The 13,576-nt window shown below is 37.0% G+C and overlaps 2 protein-coding genes across 3 annotated transcripts; both read right to left on the reverse strand.

Moving 5' to 3' along the window:
- Positions 1-1,901: 1,901 nt before the first annotated feature.
- On the reverse strand, positions 1,902-3,557 carry LOC122071003 (thaumatin-like protein 1). Of its 2 annotated transcripts, XR_006138031.1 has the most exons (3): positions 3,493-3,557; positions 2,136-2,878; positions 1,902-2,061 (listed from the first exon to the last, which is right to left on the reverse strand). XR_006138031.1 is itself a non-coding variant. In XM_042635275.1 (2 exons), the coding sequence occupies exons 1-2, from the start codon at positions 3,539-3,541 to the stop codon at positions 2,202-2,204; spliced, it is 726 nt and encodes a 241-aa protein (XP_042491209.1). In that variant the 5' UTR covers positions 3,542-3,557; the 3' UTR covers positions 1,902-2,201. The 2 variants fall into 2 exon arrangements, 1 of the variants encoding a protein (XP_042491209.1); XM_042635275.1 differs by having other exon boundaries at positions 1,902-2,878.
- Positions 3,558-4,906: 1,349 nt separating this feature from the next.
- On the reverse strand, positions 4,907-11,896 carry LOC122070982 (GEM-like protein 1). Its single transcript, XM_042635243.1, has 5 exons — positions 11,552-11,896; positions 10,845-11,224; positions 10,644-10,745; positions 7,964-8,238; positions 4,907-5,279 (listed from the first exon to the last, which is right to left on the reverse strand). Exons 2-5 carry the CDS (start codon positions 11,161-11,163, stop codon positions 5,076-5,078), a joined length of 900 nt encoding a protein of 299 aa, XP_042491177.1. The 5' UTR covers positions 11,164-11,224; positions 11,552-11,896; the 3' UTR covers positions 4,907-5,075.
- Positions 11,897-13,576: the final 1,680 nt, after the last annotated feature.

A 13,576-nucleotide genomic window follows, 5' to 3' on the forward strand; every position in this document is an offset into this window, starting at 1 on the left:
AAAGACTGAGGCCTTATCGATTCAATTTCATCTAAACTGGTCAATCCCAAAGAAATAAATGAATAAATAAAATAAACCAACTAAATCGACCAAAACCAATTAGATCGAGCCCTTATAAACTCCTTTTTTTTTCCCCAATTTGATCTTAATTTATATCAGATTAAGTTTCTTCTACAAATTCATTATGGCTCTCAAATTGGCGTCCCCACAACTCCTTGAGTTGATCACCACCACTAGTCTCCTCCTTCGGTTGGTTTTTTGAAATTAAATTTTGATACTTCATTTCCGGTCAAGGTTTGATAAGTCGGTATCGAGTATGGGATTGGTAAGCTGATATCAATTTAATACAGATTTGGATCAGCCAAGATCGGACAGAAATACCCTTTGTTTTCAACTAAAAATTATTTTTTAGATTATTTTACCTTTCATCCATATCGGTCCACCGATACGGTATCAGCCAAGAATTAAGATAGATCAAGGCCAATTCCAATCCAATCTGACCAGTCTTGACCGTTTCAATCCGATCCCTCAAACCATGCTACCGGTTGATGATTCTAACGTTGGATTGGGGTTTTATTTTTCGAAATCATGTTGGCAAACCTATGTTAGCGGCCTCTTCTGAACCTGCAACATCTTCTTTAGTTCTAGTTGAAGAAGCAGTGGTGATTCGATCAGGAATTCTTCAGGAAATTTAGGACAACTTATGGGATCACCTCATTATATATTGAATCGGACAATTGAAATTTTATTGTATACCTTTCTGGTGAATGGATATCTACTCTTAATTTGGTGTTTTGGTTAGTCAGGCAGAACCCCTGGACAACCTCGTTAGCCCCCCCCCCCCCCCCCCCCCCCCAAAAAAAAAAAAAAAGGACATCTCCTCCATCTATGGTGGCTCTATTCATTTTTTACATCTTTCATTTACCATTGTATTTGTTGTCACGCACTTTCATTTTGTTTTGGGGAAGTAAACATAGTTTTCTTTAGACGAAGGGAAAAAACGAAAAGATAGACAACAAGCCAAACCAGGAATCTAAGGGAAGGGAAGACTCTATCTTAAAGCACTAAAAAAACAAATAAAAGGAGGATACAAGAAAAACAAGGGGACCAACCAATCGCCAAAATGGTATACATCAAAATAAAGGAAAGAAACAAAGTCAAAGATGATATATCAAAATTAAGGGAAGGCAGAGCAATAAGAGGCAGATTCCAAGAAAGGGCAAGATGCCTATTGCTATTTGAGTCAAGTCACTATAAACAATTATGAATACTTTTACTTCAAATTTCAAATTTCAAATGAGATATTATCATAGATTTTCTCAATGATGCACAATGAAGTTGCCTATCTCATTTTATTCCTTTCCCACGAGATGTACTAAAATCCAATTTACTTAAAATATGGCAAGAAGAATTTCCATTGGAAGAATTTAGGACCCATCTTTATTGTCCATTGTGTAAGATTGATTGACTGTTATCCACTCCATGGCTTCTAGGAAATTGTAATTTGGAAGTCATTGGTGCTACACGTTCTTAACCTCCCAATCCTTCAAAAATCCAAAAACCCAAAAAAAAAAAAAAAAAAAAAAAAAAAAAAAAAAAAAAATATTCTATGAGTCTATTTTTGAGGATAAAAAGCGATAAAAAGTAATTGACACTCATTTACGTAAACATGATAGCTCTAACTTGTAGTTTGAGCGGTAACTATACGCCCAAGGCATTGATCCGTTTCATTTTTTTTTTTTCTGATAATAACTGATTCATTTCATATGTTTTTACATGGAAAGAAACAGAATCTTTATAAATTAATCCGAGATTGTCATAGTCAAAGACGAAGAAACCCCGAAAAGATGAATAAGATTTTTTTTTTTTTTCAATGAGAAGAAAGGATGAACAAGATATCATGTTCTTAAACTTGTTTATTCATATATCCCATTTCACATTTTTTTTTTTATAGGCATTTCACCTCTACATTAATCTGAAGTACATAAATATTAGGTCCACCCACATTGATAAATATTAGTTGGGGGATACCTAGATTAATACAAGACTAAATTCCACTCCCTACTTTCGACATTGCCATCAGCAAAGCGAGACTCTTAATAAGACATAATCTGAAATACATTCATATAATAAACTCCATCTGATCTAAAATAATCAAGCAATAAGCCCATCTCAGATCAATTTGCTTCATGTATTCCATTCTAAGGGCAAAAGGTGATACGGTAATTGGCACCCATGCAGGTAAACGTGCTCGTCCGATCATCATAAGCATAGCTATAAGCTTGAGGACACAGTTTCTTGAAGTTCATAGAATAATTAGTAGGTGGGCAAGTCGCCGGACCACCATAATCTCCTGTGCAGCAGTACTTCGGATCGCCGAAAGCGATACAGGCACTCTTACAACCAATTACAGTCCCATTAGGGTCCATGACACTCAATTCCTGTGGGCATATTGAGTTGATGTTTGCAGGGCAGCTGGTGGAGTTGCAGCCACTGCCACTGCCTTCTTGTGGAGTCACTGATACAGGCAGGTTAAAACCATCAACAAGGCTCACATCATAGAAATCTAGGTCACCATTATGAGCCCCTAGTGTGAATTCCACTAAGGTGGCTGGTACGGCGCCACCGGCTCCATTGCAAGCTACTTGACCAGTGTGGCAATCTCCGGTGCTGCAGTTGAAATTTCCGGTGGTAGAGCAAAATGTTCGAGCCCAGAATCTACCAGACCATCCAACAGGGACTTCTAGTGATGATGAAGCACCGGCAGTCAGCTCGAATCCGGTTAGGGATAGCTGAGATGTTCCCCCACCGGCCAATGTTGCAGGCCAGACAGTGTATGAGCACTTGTTTGTGAAAGTAAAGGTAGCTGAGAGAGCACCTGCAGTCCATTACGAGCTTGATGTTAATGCCAGCATATTGAAAAATGTAAGAACACTATAACTAGTAGATTGAAAATCTAGAAATCAAACAATCTTGATGGGACTCTCGACTCTCGTAAAACTCACCCTTAGAAAGCTAGCCATTGAAAAAAGATAGAGAGAGATGTAGAAACGTAACCCTAAAATGATGTACAAAAGAATGTGTCCCAGTCTTCTCTTAGACCATGACCTCCTTAAGCAATCTCACACCATCCAAGACAATAATCACTGTTTCAGGAGGTAATGGTTCAAGAGAAGATCTAGCATGGGAAAATAAGACAATAAATCACACAATGAATAAAGATTTACTTGGTTCTGTCATATTGCCTTTGTCCACAAAGAGATGAGATCCTACGTCACTATCAACCAAGAATATAGGTTTACAATGCTCATTCTCCCACCTCTCTCAGATTACTTACAAAAGAAGAATCCTTACAACAAATATATCAAAACCTTGTACAAAAAATTTACTAAAATACCTATATAATTTTATATATATATATATATATATATATATTATGGGAAAAGGTTTTCAAGACATCATAGCCAAAGGGGAGAGAGATTGAGAACAAACCTGATATAAAGAGAGCGAGGAGGAAGAGTAATCTGCCTTCGATATCCATTGCTGTGTGACAATTGAATATTGGTTTTAGGAGGGACAAACGAGGGTATTTATAGGCCTCTAAAGCAGATCTACCCCAACAAGGGACCTCAGGGGTCCCATTTTTTTTTTTTTTTTTTTGTGATTGTCTTCACGTAATTGCATTATATTTGAGATTCTCTCCAGATTTTTTTATATTAAAGTCATTAATTTCGGCGCATCAGTTTGAAAATGTAGGAAATACTCAAACTCTAAAAGTCCTTTTGCTGCTTTTTTATACAGGAACACTTCTGGTGCTTCAACAGGGTTTTAAAACGTAGAGTTGGGGTGGAATCAGTCTGAATAGAGCTCCAGAATTGGCCAATCTGTGAAATATTTCAATAATTCTTTTTCTCTTTTTTTGTTTTTTAAAAGAAGGAATCACTAAAGAATAAGGAAACACGCCAACTCTGAAAGGAAGCTCACCAGAGGGAAAGAACCAATGACATTCATCCCAAGCCGATTTTTTTATTTTTTTTTATTTTATATATATATATATATATTTTTTTTTTTTTTTTTTTTTTTTTTTTAATCAGGAATCAGCTATACCAAAAGTCAAGAATCAAGATCTCAGGTGCTTTTGGAGATTTTTTGGTGTCGTCGAAGTCAATTGGGTGAAGCTTAATGTGGACGATTGTTTACTAGGGAATCTAGGAAACTCAAGAACAGGTGGAATTTAGAGATAACTTGCATTAATTGTTTTGGTGTTTGAGAATTTCCTAGGCATTAAAACGAACTTTGAGGAAGAACTTTTAGCTCTAATCATTGGATTGGAAATAGCTAGGGATGTGGGGATCTCCAAGTTGTGATTGTGGTGGTTTTGGTGTCTAAGAGGGTAGCCTGGTGATTTGTTTGGCAATGATGGACATTCTCCAACCCTATCTTGCTTCAATTGAATGAAAAATTTCTCACTATTGTTAAGAGGCTAATATGGTAGCAGATTATTTCGCTAAGTCCACTGCTAAGTTTGAAGCTTTCTTCTCCTATAGTTACTTGACCCTCTTTGGACAATTGAGATGACTTGGACACACATCCTAACACCTTTCAACACCTGAGATGCATGTTCAAGTGGTTCTATCCATTGGATGATTATGACATTAATGGTTGGGCGTTGGAGAGCATCATTTTCCAATGTGAAGCCCATCAGATCATTACTTTTAAATTGGTTCTTGTAGTCATTGACATATTATTAAGCCCCTCCGTGGGTAAGCTTCACCCTTTTTAATGTTACATTGCCAACTTCATGTTTCGACTTTGAAATATAATCAGTGCAAAAGTCACTATTCAAATCAGCAAATCCAAGATCCTATATTCCTATCCCTTCCAAAATGTTCCACAAAAATAAAAATGATCACGAACATAAAAACACACACTTCTTATACATCAGTTTATTGAGAAAGTACAAAACAAAAATGTTCAAAAAATGTTCTCCTGCAACATTCTTAAATATTACATTTTTATACATTCTACATAAACCAGCTTACGACACAAACTCAACACAAGGGCACAGGAAATAACTAGTTCTGTGGGTTTACACTGGAAAAGGCACCACGATGCTGTAAAGCTTCAGTCAGATTCTTGAGTGCCTTGTCATATGATACGAACCCCATGAACCAGAACTCATGGCCATCTGCAGTGACAATCTGGATGTATTTCTCAGAAGGGTTCAATTTGTTAGAAGAAGGATTTACTGCTACCAACTGCTCAAACAGCACAGATACCTGGATGTTCATGCAGTTTTGAGTTAGAAACTTGAACAAAGAGGATAATCAGATAATAACAGAAGCAAGAAATCAGATAACCATATGAGTGATCATATAGAAGCAGTGACAGGTGACTTGTGATACTTCTACAACTGGTACCATGGCTCTAAACCTGAGAGCAGAATAACAAATCTTGTTCTATTGACACGAAATTATACTTGTGTGCATTACCAACATACTGCAGGCATGGCTACAAGCTATATTTCAGTTCTACCGCAGAAAAATTGTAGAAACTAAGCCAATGGATCACGAATACAGCCTAAAACTTAAACAAAATATATAGTAGATGTTATCTTATATATATAGTTGGGACTTATGGCAATGAAACAGGAACTATTGTAGGTATGGATAAAAAGAAGCAGCAGTCACAGAAAGATTATGCATGCAAGACAACAATTAGAATGGATAAAAACATAGTTGTCAAGGTGTTGTCTAGGCGCCTTGGTCGCCTACACGGAAGCCTTGTTAGTTTCGCCTTGCCATTCAAGTGGCTTAGTTGCTTTGGTTGCCTAGGCAGGTCACCTCAATAGTGTCGCCCTGTGTCCACACACCCTCCAACACCTTGGGATGCTGAGACTTCTGACAAATATGGATAGAAAATGATTGTAGCAGTGGATACGCTTTAGCATAATTTCAGTTTCATGTCAACATAACAGAAGATATTACTCCCCTTACTATAGGTGAAGGTATTTTTCTCCATTTAGATTAACCAAGGAAAATCAATAATACCAACTGAATTGATTCTGAAAAGTAGCATTACCCTATTACAGAGTCAACCTATGTCAACCAGACATTAAAAGGGCATACCTAGTGCATAAGGCTCCCACCAATGCAGGGTCTAGGGAGGGTCATAATGTACACAGCCTTACCCCCACTTCATGAAAAGGCTCTTTCACGACTCAAACCCGGGACCACTAGGTCGCAATGGAGCAACCTTACAGTTGCACCGAGGTCTGCCCTCTATGGCAACCAAACATGCTGTTCCAAAATAAGCATTTAAAAGGGGCCCCTAGAATCACGCTACAAATTCAAAATAAAGAGAATTTGCACCAGCGAGCTCTTGTTACAAATGAAAAATTAAACAGAAGATGCTGTTTTAAGGACAACAAGATCACAGACCTCAACTCCCTTCTAAATTCTTCTCAAACTTTCTATTCATTAAATCCTTTTTTTTTTTTTTTTTTTTTTTTTTTTTTTTGATAAGTAGGGAGGGAAGTAGGTAACAGCTAGGAGACTCAAACTTGAGACCTCCTGGTGAGCATGGGATTTTTGCACACCACAGCTGACAGTTGTTGTTATTCATTAAATCCTTCCATCCATAAAGAAAGTTGATGAATAAAATCTTTAGTACCCAGTCATTTCTGTGGTGCGGAAATTGGGCTACTAGATCAACATCAGGAAAGCAAAGTTTTGTTTAACATTAGTCTAATTATTTGCCAAAAATGACAGAAATTAAGCCATATATAGAAATTATTTTCAACATTTCCAGACTTAACGGCAAGAAATCCAACAATAATGAAGTTCTAAACTCAAGTCAAGAGGCCATGAAGCTTGCAGTGTGCAAAACATTAATTTATTTGTGTTCACCAACCACCACATTGAAATCATAAATAACATAACGTCACATGTAATGTGAGAGAGTAACATATCACGGGCCATCTCCACTAGTAAATCCTTTTTAGTTCTCTAACTCTCTCATTAAAGTTTCATGAACAGAAATTTGATTTGGATCTAGAAGATGGATTCTTTGGTCTCTCTCTCTCTCATAGGGTAAAAAATATTTTTCATAATTCCAAGAATAAACTATTTCCTGATCAAAACATAAATCAAGAACACCAATTTGATAGTCTCCAACAGTTCCACAGTTCAGCAGTTCAATCATAAAATGATATTTCAAGTTAGCCGAACATATGGCTGTGTTTGGTATGCATTACCATTATGAGAATGTGCATTTCCATTATGAAAATACAGAATGTATTCTTAATTGAGAATAAGAACATTGTTTGGATAAAATGTTTGTTTAAAATGCATTTTTTATGTGAGAATGCTTAAACATGTTATCCAACACCTCATGGGCGGAATCTCTTTGGTGAAAATCCCAGACAATATTACATCAATAACTCACATAAAATTTTAATTGGTTCCTTAGTTAGTATTGCTTACATCAATCCCGTAAAGATCGCGAGGAAAACAGGAGATTCTAAGATTTTGGACTTGAGAGGAGATCTTAAGGAGAAAAAGAGAGAGAAGCGGTTTCTAGAGAGAGAAAGAAAATTAGTTTTTGGAGATTTGTAAGAATGAGACGCTATTCCTTAGGAGAGAAGGTGTCGCCTTTCATAAGATTAGTGGCAGAGATATTTTCATCGGGATTGTGCCAAGAGCTGGAGAATGGAGAATGCATTCTTGATTTTGAGAATGGAATGCTTACCAAACAATGTTTTTAACAGTCTAGAATGTGTTCTTGGCCCAGAATGCATTCCAAGAATGCATACCAAACACAGCCATAGTGTGAGATATAACTTGAAAGTATTGAGGGTTTAGCAAGAACAAGTTCTTGATCATAATTATGGTGCTCTTTCAATGATTATAAGAATTTGACAACTTATTAGCCTATTTATCGATCCATAAAGAAAAGACAATACCTTGTAATATAGCCACTCTTTCTGTCCTGGGGCAGGATAAAAACAGAGAGGATTGTCACTGCAAAAGGCCAGTCTTTTGTTGGAAATGTACAGTGTCCCAATGACAGGTCCAGAGGATGTTGAAAGATAACAAGCATATGCCTTCAGGAGCTTTTCTTCTGGTAACAACTGAAATGTCTGCTGAAAAACCTTCTCATGCCCCCCTTCTGTAAGAACCTTTGTCCCCTGGGCAAGTTTTGCCATGGCTGCATCACTAAGACTAGGACTGGTTTTCACTGTCATGCAACACATGATAACTGATTAGAATTTAGTCACAGGAAAATCTAAGCATAATCAATAGTTTTAGCCAAGGTATAATCAAAGATGAATGACTAATGTTCCTGCTAAGAAACATAACCAAGTTTATTAGGCTGCAAGAAATAGAATATTCAGGTACTAAATAATGATTTCTTGGGGTTTCTTTGAGGATTGTTTGAACAATAAAAAATGAAAATTGTAATTGATTCTTGGGCAAATGCATCTGGATATCAGAGAAAGTATAAATAGTTTGATCTTCCAACAGGAAAGGAAAAATGATGTAGATCACTGATTCCAGCACAGGTATAGCCGCAGGAACAAGCCCCAAAAACTTGGTCCAGATCTGGGTTTACCTGGTCCGAAGTGGCCTAGTTCTTGGTTGAGAACATTCTAGGGTGGCCAGATTACCTTACTGCATGGAGCATATCATAAAGGATCAGACTGATTGCGTGGAGGATAGTAGAAGTTTCTCAAGCAATCATCACAACTGCCTTGTGTAGAGGAGATTATGAGAAGATTGAAATTTTAGTTAGTTTCTATTTTTGTTATTTAGTTTCTTTTTCAGTTACTATATATTAATTAGGTTTCACAGTCACAAGATTTTATTTGGTTTCAGTTACTATTTTGATGTAATTAGGAATTAGAATGCAACCTAGGATAGTTTCTAATTCAATTTGATAGCAATATGTAAAGAATTCCTTTTTAACGCAAGAGGGGTTGTTTTGAAGGTTATCAATACAAGAGAGGGGCTGTTACAGCTTCCACTATTAGAGTTAAAAAAAAAAAAAAAGAGTTTTGCTGGTTTTCTATGAGATGCAGTAGCTGTGAGAGAGAGAGATTGGGTGAGAGGCCATTGTAGAGATAGGTGGGATACCTTCTCTACCATAAGTGAGATACCTACATATTCTTCTTATTCCCATTTTCTTCTTCTCCTTTCTCTTTCGTTTCAATTTTGGGGCCACTGAGACATAGTTTCATTGGAGAGTATTGAGACCATCTAATGGGGTTCAGCTGTTCTGTTATAACCTTTTACTCATTCCATAATTCCCATTTGATACTCTGATGTCTGAATATTGAAGGCAAGACAAGACCTGCAGCACCTTCTCTGTCCTGGTTATTTCTGGCAGCAATTTCCATGGTGTTTTCCTTTACGTCCAGTCAGTAGTTTGATCCTTTCTTGTGGTAAGTTACTTCCCTAGTACTGCCATACTTTCTACTGAAAGGATCTTCCCATCCAAGTTGGCTACTGTCTATTTTGGGAACCTGGTGTGTTCACGAGCTTTTGAACATTTTCTGCTCAATTGGCATTGAGTTCCATTCTCTTATTTTATCTGTGATTGATACAACTATTACCATGTGTTTAGACCTGAGAACAGGTTCTAACAGTCCTTATTATTGGCCTAGTTTAAGAGTATTCCTTGATTCCCTGTAGCTGGACTTACATTCTACGCCTGTTGTTAAACAGTACCTGTGATCCTACTGTAGGTTGAGGGTACCAGTGACCTATTCCTACATTTCAAAAGGCCTTTAAATATCAACTAAAAAGTACTAAGGAGAGAATTAATTCAAAAATACATGATGCTAAAGTTAAGAACATGTGTTCATATGATCAAGCAGTTTCCATTTGAAAAGGAACTATGTCATCGTTGTCTGATTTCGCCTCTGCCCATACAAATGAAACATGTTATATTTACCCACCAAAAAATAAAAAATTTTCTCTTCAGTTTCCAACTAATGCATTCCGTAACAACTGTGAACTGCAGTAGATAAGCCAAGACCATAAAATGTATGACCCATCATTCTTAATACTCACAAAGTACAACTCCAGTACTGCACAGTTTTCTGTAACAAAATTGGATCACTTTATGATCACCATCCAACTTTAGTTGTATATCAGATAAATATAGAAACCCCATCTCCTTGCATTTCTCAAACATTAGACTCTTCAACTATATAAAACCTATGATATATGTTATCCCCTAGTTCATAGCTTATCCTTTTCGTTCCCTCCGTTTTCCCTTGAAGTACAGATCCTCAATAATCATATTTGTGTTGAAATATCAACATTTGATTTTCTTCTTCCTAAAGGAAATAATATACTGAGAAGAAGTCCAAAGAAGCAGTGACAACTCATACAAAGAACCCAAAAAGACTAAGCAACATACAATCATAAGATGCGACAAATACCTATGCCAACTAGATTTCTATCTCAATTTCAAGAAATATCTCCCCTACTAAACTCTTAAACTCTTCCATGCAACGATAAAAAATCGCACAATAAAATCTGTATAAATAATGGCATGAGGATGCTTATGAAATAAATGAATACAAGGAAAATTAAAACTGATGAACACAAAATCAGCCATGTGCGCATAGGACTTACAGTGATGCCAGACGTTTTCAGTAAAACCCTCAGCTTTTTTGGCGCAATCTTCAAACTTTTTCCCCCAACGACTTAACACATTAAGGATCATCTCCATAGGGCCTGAACACAACCAACAATCAAGAATCGTAAAGAAATTAAGCAAAACCCGATACCTTCAATTAAATGATTCAGAATAGATTATTGAAAACAATCACTCACTCTTCCCAGATGACCCAGGAACAGGAGATGTCTGGACATAAGGATTGGTAGGCTGAGGCATGCTGCTGCCACCATTACCACCACTAGTAACCGGAGGAACAGAGTATTTCATGTAGTTAGCGTTAAGAGTCGCCGGATCAGAAGAAGGTATCGCTTCTCCCGCAACCCAAGTCGCAGCCTTCTGGTTTACTGGATGGGCCTGAGGTGGAACCGGAGTGCCCACAACCCAGGTGCCCCACCTCCCCTCTGTGTTCGAATTTGAAGTGCCTTCATCCATTTTCTTATTCTCTTTCTTGCCGTTCTGGTGGTTGGGATCCATGGTAAAGATTTCCTTGCACTCCCTGTTAGCGTTCTCGTTCTACTCTCTCTTTAGAACAAATCTGTGTCATCCAGATTCGAACATTACAAAATAAGCAAGCTAGCATCTTTAATTGATTTGAACTGAATTTATACTCCAAAACATGAAAAGCATAAGTGAGTCTTAAGGTAAATAAAAATAAACCCACAAATCATCCCTCTGACTGAACCCAACCAAATTCACCCCACCCCCAGAATACTCTCTTAAGTTATTTCAATTTCAAATTTCAAGCAGGAAAAGAAACAACAGGAACAAAGAGAGAAAAATGCAATACCCAGAAGCGCAAATGCGCAACAATCTACTAGATCAAAACCTTAATATTTGAAAGAAAAAGCAAGTGTAAACATACCTTTAATTTCGAACCGAATCGATTCCCTGAAAAGCCACAAAGGAAACCAAGAACAAAGAGATCCACAAAACCAGAGAGACGGAGAGAGAGAAAGGAACTGATGAGTTCGCAAATCCAAAGATGCCTAGACAGTGCTAGAGATCCTCGTTTATTTATTGCATCAGATGCTCGTGTAATCGTGTTCGGTTGGAACGGTAGGAACTAGGAAGTGTGATTCACACTGAAATTTAAAAATGGTGGCGGTGCCCGAGACTCTAGAAACGGCTAGCGACGGAAAGAAAAGTGATAGAAGTAAGCGAAAAAACCTGCTTGCGTCTGTCTACACCTTGACACAAGCAGGGGTGAAAAGACTGCGGTACCCCATCATCTCATGAGTTGAAGATGTCCTTGGGTGACTTTCTATTAGTCCATACAATTGTATAGTTATCGCATTAGTGGATGGCATTCTCTTGTCCCAAAATAAGGGTAAGCGTTTTCTGTCCGACAGCTGCCCTTGCGTTGGAAGAAAAAATGCTATCTATCCACTTGTATAAGTATATGCTTAGACATAATGGGTGTGAAAATATTATGTTGTCCATTGGTGAAGATGCTCTTTAAGGACTGGACAACTTTGAAAGTCGTTCACAGTTGGAGTGACTTGGGGATGTGTGCCCATGTGTTGAGCTGTGTACCCAGATCATCACAGTCGTGGGATGGCTCCCTGGAAAGGATTCAGACCCTTGTGTAAGAATCTATGATAAATGAAAATCCTAATAACTCCTTTTAAACAAGGTTAGTTTAGTACTTAAGTCATAAACGAGGTGAGCAACTCCACGTGGTACCAATATTACCATTGGATTGGAATAAAATGTATTTGTGGTGGTTCAGAAGTTTATTCAAAAGGGGTTTATGTAAACATGGTTATGTTAAAGGTAATTCTAATCTAATGTATATAAGAACTCTGCTCTTCATTCTGCGGCTTACATTGAATACAATTTCCTTACAAAGCTTCGGCCTTAAGGTTTAACAAGGGAAGTAAAATAGGAAGTGAAATGAAAGCAAATACTTAGTCCTTAAGGTTCACAAAGGATAATATGGAAAAGATCCTTACGCGTTTTTTAAGGTTTTAATATAGAGAGGATTAGTATGACAGCCGACAAGGTTCTTTCCTTTTAAGGAAAAATAAATCCTTCTTAATAAATGGTATGATTTAAGTTTTAGTAATTATGACATCAATACTAAAAGACACTTGTCCCCAAATGGCTCTAAATATTTGTCACATTGCGGGTTGGATCAATTAATTCAATTTTCGTGGGACACATACCCCTCCCCTACCACCTGACCATACGTAGATACACATAGTCAAATTTTAACCTAAATGATGAAATAGAAATTTGAAAACTTCAAGATTGTGAGAGTACACAATGCCAAGTGGTGAGTCAGAGCTTCAAAGGGACCGAGAGAGTGAAAAAATGGTCGAGAATACCATAAATATGCATACTTGGATAGTTTACTTCCATGCCATAAATGGAATAAACAAAATATTAATTCAAAATCTATTGAAAAAAGAAGAATGGCCTTACTCAAAAAAAAAAAAAAAGGCCTTTTTCATTTTTCTTTTTTTTTTTTCTTTGGTAAAATAAATGACCTTGCACAGTAAGGGAATATGATGGCACTCATGGTAATAATCTAAAACTTATCTAAGGCAGAAGGAAATAGATGTGTTACATGTGTATCAGTATGTCACCAAAAGCACAACAATTAGCAATGTCGGTACAGACAGAAAGATGACCTCAAATGGAGAATTCTTGACTTTCTTGTGCTTTGATCAATACTTTTTACTTTTATTTTCTGTTTCTCTTTCCTTTCTCCTTTCTTTGTTTAGCAAAGATCTACAGCCGACCCCATTTATCTGAAAGTTTTCTATTGTTGTAGTTGTAGTTGGTACAGACAAAAAGAGTGATCTCCATTTTTACCTAGCCACACTAAAATCCTTTCCCTAAAACATACTCCAGCCCTTATTTATACCTCCAATCAATATATTTT

The sequence above is a fragment of the Macadamia integrifolia genome, unplaced genomic scaffold (assembly GCF_013358625.1).
Source record: "Macadamia integrifolia cultivar HAES 741 unplaced genomic scaffold, SCU_Mint_v3 scaffold_170A, whole genome shotgun sequence".
Classification (NCBI taxonomy): domain Eukaryota; kingdom Viridiplantae; phylum Streptophyta; class Magnoliopsida; order Proteales; family Proteaceae; genus Macadamia; species Macadamia integrifolia.